At 37.3% G+C, this 15,955-nt stretch overlaps 1 protein-coding gene across 7 annotated transcripts in view; it reads right to left on the reverse strand.

The window, feature by feature from the left end:
• Positions 1 to 9,099: 9,099 nt before the first annotated feature.
• The window catches only part of RFX3 (regulatory factor X3), a 220,961-nt gene continuing 214,105 nt past the window's right edge, over positions 9,100 to 15,955 (reverse strand). For all 7 annotated transcript variants that reach the window (XM_061629144.1, XM_061629118.1, XM_061629109.1 and 4 more), the window contains 2 exons: positions 15,159 to 15,201; positions 9,100 to 14,363 (listed from right to left, as the gene is read on the reverse strand). In XM_061629144.1, the coding sequence (XP_061485128.1) occupies positions 14,125 to 14,363; positions 15,159 to 15,201 (282 nt within the window). In that variant the 3' untranslated portion in view covers positions 9,100 to 14,124. The remainder of the gene's footprint in view (positions 14,364 to 15,158; positions 15,202 to 15,955) is intronic.

Below are 15,955 nucleotides of genomic sequence, written 5' to 3' on the forward strand. Positions count from 1 at the left end.
TCTATCCATTGTCTCCTCACCTTGCTCATGTATCCCAATCCCTCTTTTCTTGAGGTACACTCTCATATCTACCCTCTTATGAATACTAAGTCCTTCTGTATTATCTCCACAAAAAACTGGAGGCTCCTTATGATAAGGTTTGATAATGACGGTGGGCTGAGATGAAATAGCACTCGATGGAAGCGTACCACTGAGACTGCCCTCTGCTCCTGGTTGATTAGCTCTAGCAGGACCAACTGTGCTGTGATTTCCTCTGGAGACCTGGGAGATTATATTTTTTAATATATATATTTGGGAATATCCAAATCACGGCACCACTGTAACCAGCTTATTTCTGCCAGTTTTTTCGGTTGCTTCCCAATGACAGACAAGCCAGTCATTAAAACAAAAAAACCTTTATTAATAAGAATACAAGGGGCCCTAAGCCATGGTTGCACAGCCTTTTTTCACTCCCCACTCCCTTTTCTGGGACCAGGACAAAAGTACAAGGCTTTGCATAAGGGACCATGGTGAAATTCAAAACTTTTTGGGGAAAGAAAAACAATAAACTAAACAGTTTTTACCCTGTTGCAATTGCATTGATATTTCAAGTATCCTGGTCCCAGGCTGTATAGGGCTTTATACACGAAAACCAGCACCTTGAACTTAGCCCAATAGCTAATTGGCACCCAGTGCAATTCTTTCAGCAGCAGGATAACATGTTAGTGATATCCTGTCCAGGGGAGCAATCACGCCACCACATTTTGCACCAGCTGTTTCCGAACCAACCTCAAAGGCAGCCCCACAAAGAGCACACCACAGTAATCCAGTCTTGAGGTTACCAGTGCATGGATGACAGTGGTCAGACTATCCCGGTCCAGAAACAGCTGCAGCTGTCTGGTCAGCCGAAGCTGGCAAAAGGCACTCTTAGCCACTGAGGTCAGCTGGGCCTGTAGTGACAAAGATGGATCTAGGTGCACCCCTAGACTACAAAGTTACTATTTCAGGGGGAGTACAACACCATCTATTATTAAAGCACATGGATGGACTATGACCTGTTAGATTAGGGACCCTTTAATCACCTATCTTCTGTTTATGTTTCACAATGGTCCTACTTACTAATATTTCAAGGTCTTAGGAATTAACTTTTTAGATGTTCCAAAATCTTAAATAGGCAGCAGTGTGGACTGTGTGATGGCTTTATTCCACATAGATCGGATAGCTTTCACTCACATCCCCGGTGCAAGAGAAACTAAAGCCCCATTCTGCTAGGTGTGAAGATCATGTTATTTAAAAACTCATCAAATTTGTAGTTCCCTATCACAACTCCACAGTACTACTCTGTTTTCAAATGTTTTATCTGGCAGTCATAACAATGAGTAAGGCACAGATACTTCATGCCCAAGAAAATGATTGCTCAGTTATTTTGCTATGAGCAGCATGGTATTTTAGATTACTTGTAGGAGTTAACAACAAGGTATTCTGGCACTTTTCCCATTTTCTGAGTTGCTGAGATAAACTGCTGAATAGTGGCAAAGAAAAATATAATCCTAAAATGCACATACACAAGAATACTGAATTAACTTTAGAAGCATGAATTAATGCTAGAAACAAAATAAACACATCAGTAGCAGGAGACCAGCTAGGGATCTTTGGATAACAAAGGAGTCAAAGTGTGCTAAAGGAGGAAAAGGAGATTGCAGAGAGGCTGTACAATTTTTTTGTCCTCACAGCAGAAGATGTATGGCAAATCCTTGTGCCTGAACTAACTTTCACGGGAAGAGAGTCTGAGGAAGTGAGGCAAATAGTGGTGAAACAAGACCAAGTTCAATATCTTATTGACAAATTTAAAATTGACAACTCATTGGGTCTGGGAAAAGTGCTGATTTTCTAACAAAAATGAAAATTAAATGGACTGCCTTCAAGTCGATTCTGACTTACGGGCGACCCTTTGAATAGGGTTTTCATGGTAAGTGGTATTCAGAGATTCAGAGGGGGTTTACCATTGCCTTCCTCTGAGGCTGAGAGGCAGTGACTGGCCCAAGGTCACCCAGTGAGCTTCATGGCTGTGTGGGGATTTGAACCCTGCTCTCCCAGGTCATAGTCCAACACCTTAACCACTACACCATGCTGGCTCTCCTTCTAACAAAAATATGTTAGATAATATGACTTGTCCCTAAAGTCAGTCTCTGTACCCAAGGACTGGATAGTGGCCAATTTAACACCAATTTTTAAAAAGGGATCCAGAGGGGACATGAGAAATTAAAGGCTGGTTAGATTAACATCTGCTCCAGGAAAACTAATGAAATGCACAAATATAGAATTACCAAGTATATAGAAGAAGTCTTACTGAAGCAGAACAGCATGGATTCTCAAGGGCAAGTCCTGACTAACTAACCTTTTAGAGTTGAGAGACTCCAAAAACATGATGCAGTAGACATTGTATACTTGGTTTTTCACAAAGCTTTTGATATAGCCCCTCAACAAAGACTCCTGAGTAAGTTTAGCAGTCATGGGTAAGAGGATAGATCCTCTTGCAGATCAGTGATTGGTTAAACAACAGGAAGCAGAATAGGAATGGGTCAGTTCTCACAATGGAAGCATGTAGAAAGTGGACACCCCCCCCCAGGGACTGATACTGAGATGGTGCTTTTTAACTTGTTCATAAATGACCTGGAGTTAAGAGTGAGCAGTAAGGTGGTCATATTTGCCAATGACATCGAATTGCTCAGGATGGTAAAAAGGGATTGCAAGGAGTTCCAAAAGGATTGCTCCAAACTGATGAATGGGAATTCAGATGCAATCCAATGTAAGCAAGTGTAAAGTGATGCACATTGGAGTAAAAAACCCTAATTTCTCATGTACACCAAGGGGGTTCAAACTGGTGATGACTGACCAGGAAAGTGATATTGGGGTTGTGGTAGATAGGTTAGTGATGTTTATCTAGTGGATGGTAGCTGTGAAAAAGGCAAATTCCATGTGAGGATCATTAGGAAAGGGATTAAAAATGAAATTTCCAATATCATAATGCTGTTATAGAAATCTATGTGATATTTGAAATGGTACAGTTCTGGTTGCTACACCTCAAAATGGATACCGTTGAGCTGGAAAAGGTGCAGGAAAAGGCTGGAGCAACTCTCCTATGAAGAAAGGTAATACCATCCAGGGCTTTTTAGTTTGGCGAGAAGGACAGTACAGGGAGACATGATAGAAGTGTATAAAATTACGCATTGGTGTACAGAAAGTGGATAGAAAGAGGTGTTTCTCCCTCTCATATAATACTAGAACTCTGGGATATCCATAAAAGCTGAATATTGGAAGGTTCAGGACAGAGAGAAGAAATCACTTCTTCATACAACACACAGCTAAATAATGGCATTTGCTTCCACAAGAGGCAGTGATGGCCATAACTGGATAGTTTTAAAAGGTTAGACCAATTCATGGAAGCTAAAGTGATCAGTGGCTCTTAGTCATGTTGGCTATGTACTACCTTCAGTACTGGAAAGAATATACTGCTGAACACTAGTTGCTGCGAAACATCTGTGGGGAGAGTGCTACTGCACTTATGTCCTGTTCATCAACTCCCATAAGAATCTGGTTTGCCACAGAACAAACTGAACAGGATGCTGGACTAGATGGACCTTTGCATTGATCCTGCAGGGCTCTTATGATCACAGCTGAGTAGTTAATACTTACAGGGTTGCACAAAATAACAGCAAAACTTCTCTGTCACATTTCCTAACTGGAAAATCTAAATCAGCAACAGTAGCACAATTAACTTCAATAGAACCAACTAAAAAGTTACTATTATTTACATAATTGATTTATATCCCACCCAAAGTTTCCCAGTACTGAGCAACCTTTCAACTTTGCAGTTCTTCAGGCTGGATGGTAAGCAAAACAAAAAGACAAATCACAAAAAGGGAAGAAAAAAATTTTGGTGAGCACAATGCAAACCCTGTTTGCAGTCTGTTATCATCATGCAGAAAGTTAAGCCGGGGCAGCCAATGTGATGCCCCACTGAAAATTACTGGGCTACAGCCCTCATTCTTTGCTAACCATAATCCATTGTGCCTGGGGCTGATGGAAATTGTGGTCCAACAACATCTGGAGGACACTATGTTGGCTATCCGAGTTAAGCCATGCCTAGTGTTACGACACGTGCTCTTGGGCCAGTTTTATAAGACTAGTGCCAAAAACATACCATTGTAGCATGGCGTGCTAGGGGGAAAGGGCAATAGTGACCTTTCCCCAGAAAATATAACCTTGCCTATTACTTTGTGACTTCTAAATTGTTCCTAGTAAAAGTATTGTGTTATTCTTTTTATTTGCATTTTTTTTACTAATGAATCAACGTGGCTACCTTCATTCCCGAATTCTTCCCATGCTCAGTTGGAATCCACCATGCACTGTATAACCTTCCTATGGTGGTTTCAAAATCACATCCTACTGAAATCAATGAAAATTGCACAGAAATACTACTTGGTGGATTGTTTCCTCTATCTGCATAGAAAATGGCCTGGTTTCACACACAAAAAAGGTCTGTCAACAACAGAGGACACTAAGGAATAAATATATACATTTAAGAATGTAGATAAAAATGTAACTAGAACTTCAACTGATTTATTTTATCATAATATACATACACATTAGGAAATGCCAAAACAGAAACATCTAGCCACATCATAGGATAATCAGTTCTCACGCTGATTGAAAAATGTTACAGCTATTTAAATTGCAAATAATTTTATAACATACTATGGCCCTAACCTAGAGAATAGAAAGGGCAGTTTGTGTACTTGGATCTACTGATGATTTTGATTCACCAGTTAAGCAGCAATACATTTACCTGGGAATAAACCCTAATGAATATAGTAGGTCTTCATAACCATACAAAAGATTGTGCTGCTAGGCATTTAGGAAGAGTAAAAGGGCATCTGACTGAATCTGACACCCTCCTTTTGTCTGTCTAATACGCTATTGAGGTCAACTTTATGATTCCTCTTTTCTCTATAACTTTGTGTTGCTGATTAGTTGAAATCATTGCTTTGCTGAATGAAGGTACATATAGAAAATATTGCTGTGAGTGACTCTAAACATGAAGCATAGCTATAATCCCTTTACATTTACTTACATATTGAGTGGATCTTCCTAACAGAAAACTGGCCTTCCAAGATTGTAGATATTCTGTGTATGTTGATGCAGTACCTGTACTGGCATTAAGTTTTATCTTACTGGTATTAAGATACATAGATCTCCCATATTCTTGAAAAATTGCATACAACAGAAGAATCAATGTAACCTTTTTCTTTCAAAAAAAACTTAATACATACATGATGTTGCAGTTTCCCTCCATAATATGTCTTTATAAAAATAGAAACATTTCAAATATATTTGTAACAAGAAAACAAATTTATTGATTTTAAAAGACAAGACACAATTTTGTTTTGAAAAACACAAGAAAGCTAGCCTGAGTTCAAGTCTGAAATATTCAGAAAAATCCTACTATCTTTAGTATGTTCCAGTCATTTGTTTAAACAACACACTAAAAGTTAATATATATTTTTATAATTATAAAAGTTCCCCAGTTATTGTACAGTACACAATACAAATTGCCCACAAACTATTATTTAGCTCCTGCCAATTTTGAGAGGACATGATATACTAAAAGATTTAGCATTTTCACAAAAATCACATCAGGAAATACGTATTTACAAAATCAAATACATTATACAAAACCCATCACGTTATTCTGTAAAGATGTTTTCTTTAAATAATTAAAAAGTATATTCAACTGTAATCCAAAAACTGGAAAAGAACATTACATTATCTCACACATACAATCTACAAAAAGTTGCTTACCTCATTTACATTATATAGTCAGTCAATTTTGAAAATAAAAAGATCCAATATGTTTTACTAGTGTTTCCTGCATTTCTGTGCTTGTGGGACTGAAAAGCATGATCTGCCACTTACTAAGTGAAATTTAAATGATGGCACGTAACAAAAATAAGAGTGAGAAATTATAAAACAAAACACAATAAATTAACTTATATTGAAGGTAGAAAGCCCTGGGTAATAGTACAGTTAACAAATGGTAAGAACTAAAATTAACCAAATTAAACAGGCACAAATTTCCCAAGATTTTAAAAAGGCACACAAAAGTTTATTTTTACTGCCTCACTAGGTATTATGGAAAAAGTCAATTTTCAAATGGAAAAACTAAGGTATAAAGAGAGCAATCTGCTTTGGTTAAATTTTTATTTTTGATATTTGTATATTAAAGATTATTTGGTTATTTTGAAATAGTAATTAGAATTTTAAATTTAAATATTTGTTTTCAATTTCTAGATACAAAGATATAATTCCCAAAACCACCTAGGATTGTACTTCTTGTGCAAGAATAACATCTCAGAATTTCAAAAGACAGCTTTTGTAAGTTGCCCTGGGGCTGCATAGGCAATGGCAACACATGCTGACCTCTGTCATTGGCAAGTGGATCAAGGGCTCTTGGCAGGCTACACTTCCTGCCTCCCAGGAAGAACTTCAGGGCAAGAGGAAGACCAACCTGCCCCATTCATTAGCCCAAGAAAAAGCAGCTGCAGAGGGCTTTCTTCCTCCCCTCCCTGCCAGAGAGAACACATTGCTCCACCTGCTGGTTGCCCTGGGACTGCAGAAGGAAGGAGAAAAAACTCTGATTCCATCCATCAGCCAGGGGTTCTAACCGCTATTCAACACCAGCAAAGAAAGATCCAACTAGCCCAAAACTGATATAAACACTTGCAGCTCATTACTTTGTTCAGACTTTGAAGAACTGATCACCCTCTTCTGTTGTTTCCTACCACTCCTCATTCCCTTGTGTGTCTTCTCTTTTGGTTTGTAAATCTGATGGCAGGGCCTTGTTTTGATTAATGTGAGCTGCTTTAGGAGACAATAATTGTCTGAACAGTGGCATAACAACATAGTAAATAAATAAGTAATAAATAAGGTCTTTCTTCATAATCAAAATTACATTGGGTTTTAGTTTGAAAATGTTTTAGTTCTGTGACAAAGTTTCTGTTATATAATATTTATCCCATTGTGGACAATCCATTCAAGCTGTATATCTCTCTAAAACTTCAATTAAAAATTCAATTCAAGAAATGAAATAATCCCTGTTTATATAGTACTTACATGCATGCTTAGGATTTTTCTATAACCTTGTCATAAAAGGGAATTCATTCCTGCAAAAGTGCAGTCCTACCAAGTGATAGCAGCAACTCACTTGTCCTGCCTTGCTTTGGAGTTTTACTTCATACAGGTTAGTGAATCGCAACCTGTTGCCCCATCCAGTTTTCAAATTTAAATAATTTCCCCGATTACATGTGAATATAGGCACAGAAGGCACAATCCACAAGGCATTGCTGCCATGCAATTTCAATTCGTTTTTCATGTGATTTGTATGGGAGGCTGCCCAGCAACAGTGTTTGGTGAATTGCGCAAAGAGTGAAGCTTAATATGGCATATAATGCTTTGTATTCAACCTGGTATTCTGGTGCATTTCATTTTACATAATCAATTTAACTGAGAATTCTTACAAAGTATTACTCAGGGCTTCCAATCCCAATATAATTATTTATTTTTTTAGGAAAAGAAAAGGAGGGGGGGAGCCAAAAAAAGGAGACCAGCCCCAAGGACAAATTATTTTGAGAACAAGGCATGTTGCTTCAATCAAAAGACCCCAGGCAGTCACTTTGTAAGTGGCTTTAGCTATTAAGTAAAATTGGTAATGTAAACTCAGTTCTACTGGCACATAAAATCACTAGCAGCAATGATCAAGGCATGCAAACTGAGAAGCATTTACAGTAAAATTATTATGAAAAATAAATTCATAAACCCTTTGAGTATTGCATTCATTTTTAATTACACATTAATTTGAATAGCTTGTTGGAATAAGGAAAGGTTGGTATGAGGCTTGCATTATATTAATGGATAGAATCTTCCAGAATAAGTACAGCTTCAGTGCAAACTGTTTATTAGTGATACTGCATGGAGAAAATGGACAAGAATTTTGCAGAATAATATCTAGAGGCCAGTACAACTTGTGATTCTCCAAGGCAAACAGAGCTCACCAGCCAGTACAACAGAGCTCACCAGCCATGTACTGGGAGCTGCTATGTATTTAGCAACCTGCCTGTTATGCCAGTCTCAGTTACGCAGTAAAAAACAGGAGGTTCATCAAGCCTCAGGTGCAAAAGTATACATACCTAGTGAGATATGTTTCACTTGGAGGGTCACAAACCTGACCAATGGGTTGGTGTGGCATTTACTGCTACATGTAAAAAAATAAAATAAAATCATACACTACTCTATCACCTGTGGCCTATTTTTATTTAAACTATGCCTGACATTTTGGACTCAGAGGTGGGAACATGCAGTGAATCAAGGCTTCAACTCAACAAAGCTACAGACATAGTGGTCAATCTATGTGCACACACAGAAGTTTCTTTGAGCACAATAGGTGCCCATGCTGTTGACGAGGCAAGCCACTTCTGGTTTCAAAATGCAGCTTGTCTTCAACAGCATAGCGGTTGCAGCAGAAAATTCAAAGACACCCATAAGTCCACACAGTTTTCTCCCATGAACACCTATATGTCCACTGGATTGTATTTATGGTAATACCCTGTGTGTGACTGTTTATAGCAGAGGTGACTAATCTGTGGCCCTACATGTACTGCTGGACTACAACTTCCATCAACCTGACCATTAGACATGCTGGATGGGAGCTGGTGCCCAACATCTGGAGAGTCACAGGCTAGCCCCGCCACCGTTTGCCAACTTCCTTTAAAATTCATATATCTGAAATACATTTCCTATTTACAGATTTTCATATACCGACTAGCAAGATTTCTCTACTATTTTGAAATAAAGTTATTTTCTTGTTAAATATCTAATTTTAAAAACATTTTATGTACTTTATAATTCATGTTTCTTGGACCAAATAATTTCCCCCAAAATAGTAGAAACACTAGTTTGCTGTAGGCAGTATAAATGGCAGTGAATATTTTATTCTAACTGTATCGAACATAAAATTAGATGTTTATCTCAAATTCATTTTATTGAGAAAAACATTTATAACATATACAGATATTTGATGAATAAAATGTCTTTTAATGGAGAAGAGCCATAGCTCACTAGCAGACCATTTGCTTTGCATGCAGAAGGTCTCATGTTCAATCCCTGACATCGCCAGAATGAGCTGGGAATGACCCCTGCCCCAAACATTGGGGAGCTGCTGCCAATCAGTGTGGACAATACTGGGCTAGATGGATGAATGGTCTGACTCAATAAAAGGCAGCTTCCTATGACAGGCCTGGGGTTTTGCACATATATGTGCAAAGTTGGGTTGGATCTGAACACAGTCATGCTTTGCAAAGGCCTATTGAAATTATGAGAAGGTTAAGTGTCCCAGTGATTTCAACGGGTCTACTCTAAAAATGACTAAGGCTGCAATCCAACACACACAGAAGTAAGTCCCACTGAACCCAATGGAGCTTACTTCTGAGTAGACATGTGTTGGATCGAAGTCTAGATTCAATGCAATGTATGACAAAAAGCAAACAAACAAACTGCAATTGCTTTAGCAGGGCTCAAGGGGTATTCAGTGGTCTTTGAAGTAGAGCACAACTTATTTTTTCTCAAGGTTCTTAGGACTTGTTCCACTGCAAAGCTGGACACATAGTATTCATTATATCAGATTGCTGTTGCTGAAGGTGGGCACACTGCACTCATAATCCTGTTAGTGCTCTCTTAAATATTATACCAATCATGTTAACTTACAATGCTCAAAGGGTTAAATGCAAAGTATTACCATCAAAAGAATTTTCTAACACTAGACCTAAGCACTGAATTGATGCTTCTGTTCCAGTTTTCTTCAGTCACCAAACAACAGTCCTAACATTCCCCTTCCTTTTAACTATTTTTAACCATATATACAAAAGAGTGACCTGTAATGAAGGAATAAGGGCCCAATTTTCACGAACTGGTACTACTCTCATAAATCACTGTTATATATTCTGAAATTAGTGTTATATGCAAGTTAAAAAAACCCTTTGGGTAATCCTTTTATAAAACTATTCCATTATTGAAATTAGGTTTCATTAATGTCATGTTAATCTATTTTCTTGTTTGTCTTGTGAAAACTATGCAGATATTAATGTTTCAGTGAAAATAATTTGAGAAAAGTGTTTCCAATGTTTACAAATACCTCGTTTTAAATTAAAGAAATTGTATGTAGATCTGTACATTCCTGAATGACGGTACCATCAGTACTGTTTCAATTATCACCACCCATGGTGAACCAAATGTGGTAACATTGCACACGGGTAACTTTTAAAAAAGGTGATTGATTTCTAAAGTAGTGTTGTAATTCCAAGTCGTAATACAAAAATAAGCACAAAGCAAAGAATTTCGACAAGACGGTACAAACATTTGTTAGTTTAAAGTGACAGCACCAACTATTTTGCATTAAGAGCTTATGAAGAGGGGGCCCTGCATCTGAGTAAGAAGTTTCAAGAGTATGATCTACATTGATCACTGCATTATTTGTTCAAAAGCCAAAAAGTCTTAATTATAAGCATTATTATTCTTGAAACCAACTTGTAAAGAAAGATGGCCTACAAATCTTATGAGTCTATTTTCCTGCAGTGCTGTCAAAAGTGAGTAATCTCAGTGCTGCACACGTAACTTCGATATTTATGCTGTGTACGATAGACAAATTGATTGTTTTGTTTAAGATCATTCTTATGATTCAGAGGATTATGTGGGGAGCACCTGTGCATATGCCAGAGATTCCTGAGCCTCCTTCTTCACTAAAAATCAGGAGACCTCTGGTGCAACATCCAAAGTACAAAGACCTATAGTTGGAGAAATGTGGGAGAGCCCAGATGCACTTGGACACATGCATGGGAATCTTTGGGTCCCAGCCCTTATGCATCAAATACATCACATTTTGCAAGGAATGGTGCAAGTGTATAGGCACAAGTAGTACAGTGTCAGAAAGCTACCTACAGAGATGTGGCTTACTGATTAAGTTGCAGAGCCTGTTGGGACAATGCAGGTCAGTGGACCCATATGATTTGTTAGGTCTACCAGTTGTTCACAATAAATCAAACATAAAAGCAGAAATTATCAACTGCAATTTAATTAAGTGATAAATTCTGGATAACCAAAACTGCTATTCGAATTTATCATCAATGTATGGGAGCATTTTTGGATGACATTTGGGCAATATCTGGCTGCTAAGATCCATCTTGTTTACATGGCTCTGTTGCAGACCAGAATATTACCTTTGTATCAGGATTTCACTTGAAGTACAATTATGTATTAATCTTTTTGGCACCTTGAATACAGTGATCAACCCGGAGTGGGTGGGGGATAAAGAGTTGAATTATAGAGGGTTTACAAGCCCTGTCTCTCTCAGAAAACTAAATCTGCATCTTTGTCATTTCGCTGCATGAAAAAAATCCAACATTAATAATGAAAAGACAATGATAAGAAAACATACAAGTTTGCCATCTCAAAGGATTATATCAGTAAATAAATCTAATCTAATACAGAATCTTCTTACTAGAGCCTTAAAAAACTATGCTGAAAAGTGTTTCTTTGTTTTTATATTTAATTTCACTGTATTTAAGTGTAAACATTTCATAATGCACAATGAGAGGGAGTAAGTATCACAGCTTAGATTTTTAAAAAATGGTGAGGGCTACAGACGTGATGGATTTTGAGTGGGGGAGAACATATTTAAATAACAGAATGAACAGAATGATAATGTAATATAATATCAGCATAAGTTAAAGTAAACAATGTGACAAGACTTACTAGGCACAATACCTAGAGCTTAGCCCCACTGCCCATGGGGGTCAGATTCTGCAACTTTAAGAAAATTGATAAAGCTTAGTTTAGAAGTAGAAATGTCAAATAAAAAAATTAATAAATCCTTAGAAATTTTTGAAACATGAAAAACCTAGCATCAAACCTGTGTGCTATAAATACACCAATATTCCACCTGCTGTTCAAGCATTTGGTGACTGTAACCTAAAGATAATCTTTCAGACAAATGACAAACAAAGCCCCTAATATTTTATATGGGCTTTGCTATAGTAGATTTTCTTTGTGCTTTCCTTCATTTTTGGTTTGTTTTGATCAAACTAAGGAATTTCAGGTATCTTTTAAACCAATGAAATGTTTTTCCAGTATACCTGTAACAGGTCATCAGAATAAAAAGAAAACATAGTAAGATTTAAACATTCAATGAAATAGCAGACTGACCCCCCCCACACACACCATATGCACAAATTGTAACTATATGCTGCTTTAAAAAGTTTTGATTACTTTACTTTTTAAAAATTAAAAGTAGGTAAGGGTTTAAGAAATATATATAAATTCTTGTTTGGAAATTGGCTAACCTATTTTGTTGACCTTTGACATTGTTAAAGCTAGTTTTGTTTTTCATACACTCCCCTCCCCCACCAAGAAAATCTGATTAGTAATAAAGTGAAATTCAGCTATAAAGAAGAAATAGGCTGTCACTCTTAAGAAGGATAGTGTATCTAATAAATACAAAAAAAATCTTGATTTTTGAACATAATGTGACCTGCCCTTACTGTTTAGGGAATTTGAAGGGAGGAGGGGAGAAAGAAAGAAGACAGGCACACTTTGTTGAATCAATGTAAGAGTTATTAACAAGAAAATCTTAGCTTCAGTTCTGTTTAAGGCACCATGTAATAGCCGAGGTACAATGATCCCTGATGTACATTCTTAAATGGCAATGGTCCATCTAGCCACCTATTCAAATTCTACGCAATTGGGAAATAAGTACAAGTGACATGTGCCAGTTTCACTGCCTTTTAAACATTTTTGTATAAAATGAAATCCACTTAAGAACCAGGAATTATTTTGAGCAAAATTACAATGCAGGTTGCTACATTCCTTGCATCCTATAAACTATCTTTAACAAGAGCAGCAGATTGAACTATCACGAGGAAAAGGACATGGAATAAAAAAAGTCATCTGAAAGGAATGGTTTCCTGCATGTCCAGTTCAAAACAAGTAGCACGTACACTTAAAAAAAATAATCAAGATGCTTTTTTTTTTTTAGCTTCAGTAACTAACATCTACAGTCCCACTGAAGAGCAGAAAGCATCTGGGTAGTGGTCCCATATGTATATGAGGTGCATAATCCACCAAGCACAACTGTAACACAACCTCCACTCATTTAAATGGTTTGAATCTCAAGATGGTTTGGTTTGAATCTTGTGCAAGCTCTACTGAAATGAATGGAGACTGCACAGAGTCGGTTGTTTGGGCAGACTATACCTGAAATCAGTAGTCTTAAAAGAGAGAAGTTGGTATGCAAATAATTAAAAATGATTCTTTTTTTTAAGGAAGCTTGCATTGACTGTAATGGTGTCATATGTACATTTATTAAGTACACATTACCACATGCGATCAGAGCTCTCATTTATCCTGCAACTGTGAGAATTGCTCCTCCTCTGAGAAAGAAGACAGTCTATGTTCTCTAGGATTATAATAAATTTTCTAATATATCCCCTGAACACTCTGAAATGTATCAAAATAGCATCTTCCAGTCCTCTCCAATGAAAGCTGCCTTTTCATAACAATTTTAATGCAGCTGCTATCAAATGAAAATGCCTCCAGTGTAAATCAAAGAGGAAAATTCTTGATATTTCAGAGTGCAATTAATTAAAACCCTATTTATACGAAATCACCATGACTAACAGTTAACATTAAAATATTCTGTAAAAACTATGAAAAATTAAATTACTTTTAATTATAAAGAGGACAAAACATTAACATTAAGCTTCGCAAAAATGCTTTGACTCTTGAAACTAAGAAAACTCTTTATATTAAGCGGCCAGTGTAAAATGATTGTATTTACCTTTTTTTTTCTTCCAAAAGAGACCTGGCAAAATACATACACCCATTCCATTTTACAACTCCAGTAAAAGTAATGTTCAAGCACTGATAAAATTTGACAACGGTTGACCTTCAGATTTCTTCTTTGCATCCCTTCCCTCCCCCATGATAAGCCCAACATTAACAGGGCTAATATAATCTGGAAAAAAGAAGCTTTAATATTTGTTAGACTGCAGTATATGTATTTCCAGTAGCACTGCATTGTCTGATAGTTTGAGTAGCTGTAACAATGTGCTCATTGTGAAGAGGGTTGAGGAGGTTCTGCTGTACTCCACTCTCAAGTACAGGCTGCAGGCAGCCAACCTGAAAGGCCTGGCTAATTTCAGTCTTCTCTCTCTTTGCTTGTGGCTCTCCAGATTCATCCAGCTCTTCATCTATTTCACTTTCAACTTCACTGCCCTCATCTGCACAAATAAAACCACCATGAATCCTGCAATCTGAAAGACCCATATTATTGTGAGATGTGATTGTTTAACAACTCTATCATTTTCCCGACTATCAGTTGTTCCCAGTTTGTGTCCATATCCAACCTTAACTATATAAAGTTACAGGTGCATCTGTATGTCCAGTTTGTGAGTCAAATAATTCACTATTTCTTAAATTTGCAGATGAAGGTTTCTTTGTTTCCAGTGAAGATTTCTTATACCTTTAATGGTAGTCTATAATTTCTATTATCTACATTACAGTTACACTTCCAGATTCAGAGCTATATGTTTACTTGTGAGCCCAAGCTCCATTAAGGTTATACTGATTGGAAAAGCTTATAATACTTGAAAACTAACTCAGCATATACTGATCTCTAACTCTCATAACCTCTGACCAAGACTTGAAAAGGTGTACAGGTTCAGCACTGTGTTGGTCTCAATCAAGTCTGATTTACATTTGTCAAATTTAGATGGCCCTTCTGGGATTATTCTTAAATAATTTTAAGTATTATATAGCAGAAATATGTTTCATGGATTCACATGATATTGTATCCAAAGGTGCTTTGTGCGAGCAGAAATGCATTTTTGCTCATGTAAGATGCCCCACCCCCACAATCCTGCTGATTCACTCCTATGTCTTTCGAAGAAGGTCCTCTTACCCTCCAAAAGGAGAGAAGGGAGCTGCAGTGAGGAGAAAGCTCCTCTGCATTAGTCAAATTGTATTTGCAATTCTTTGGATTCAACCCAAGATCTATAAATGCATGTAGTACTAACCTTTGTCCATATTTCCAGGAGAAACAGCATTTAAATCACCAAACTGCAGAGGAAACAACAATGAATGTATTTATTCAGTGTGTTATCTCCACACCTTTTATAGCAGTAAAATCCTTTAACCTATCTAATCATACCCACAGCTCTGCAGAACACAAGTAGCAGTTGTCATAGCACCAAAGGATTCATCTGACATACAGATCTTTGGGCTTTATCACTCTAATGCTCTAAGATGACAATGACAGTAAGAAAATTTTTATCCTAACACATAACACAAAATCTTCTAATCTAAAGCTGACTAAAGTATTTAGGAGACAATTTTGGGTTATGAGAATTACTGGCTGGAACAGAGCCAAAGCAGCTGCAGCCATAAAACACAAAATGGTGGTCCTGACTAAGGAGTCTGCCAGTAGGATCCACTGCTCCATGCCCTTTCACTGTTGGCAGTCCATCCTCACAGCGTGCATCTTGACTGGTCACTTCTATGCCTGAAAAGGCATCTCTTTGACCCCAGTACCAAGCAACCCCAAAACATGAAGAGATGAGAGGGAGAAAAGCAAAGACACACGAACAACAGCAGTGAGGAAAAAAGCAGCAAAGGTGTAAGGCAAGGAGGAAGACACAGAAAAAAACACCCCCCCACTCAATCATCACATACACACAACAAGAGAGAGAACATGCTGACAAAAAGACAAAAGAGAACTGACCATAAAACACAGGAATAAAGGCTCAAAAAGAAAGAGTTCTAGAGAATGCAAGGGGACCCCAAATGTCATCGACCACAGGCAGAGTCGGTCTGG

This window comes from Rhineura floridana, chromosome 1, assembly GCF_030035675.1.
Source record: "Rhineura floridana isolate rRhiFlo1 chromosome 1, rRhiFlo1.hap2, whole genome shotgun sequence".
Lineage (NCBI taxonomy): Eukaryota > Metazoa > Chordata > Lepidosauria > Squamata > Rhineuridae > Rhineura > Rhineura floridana.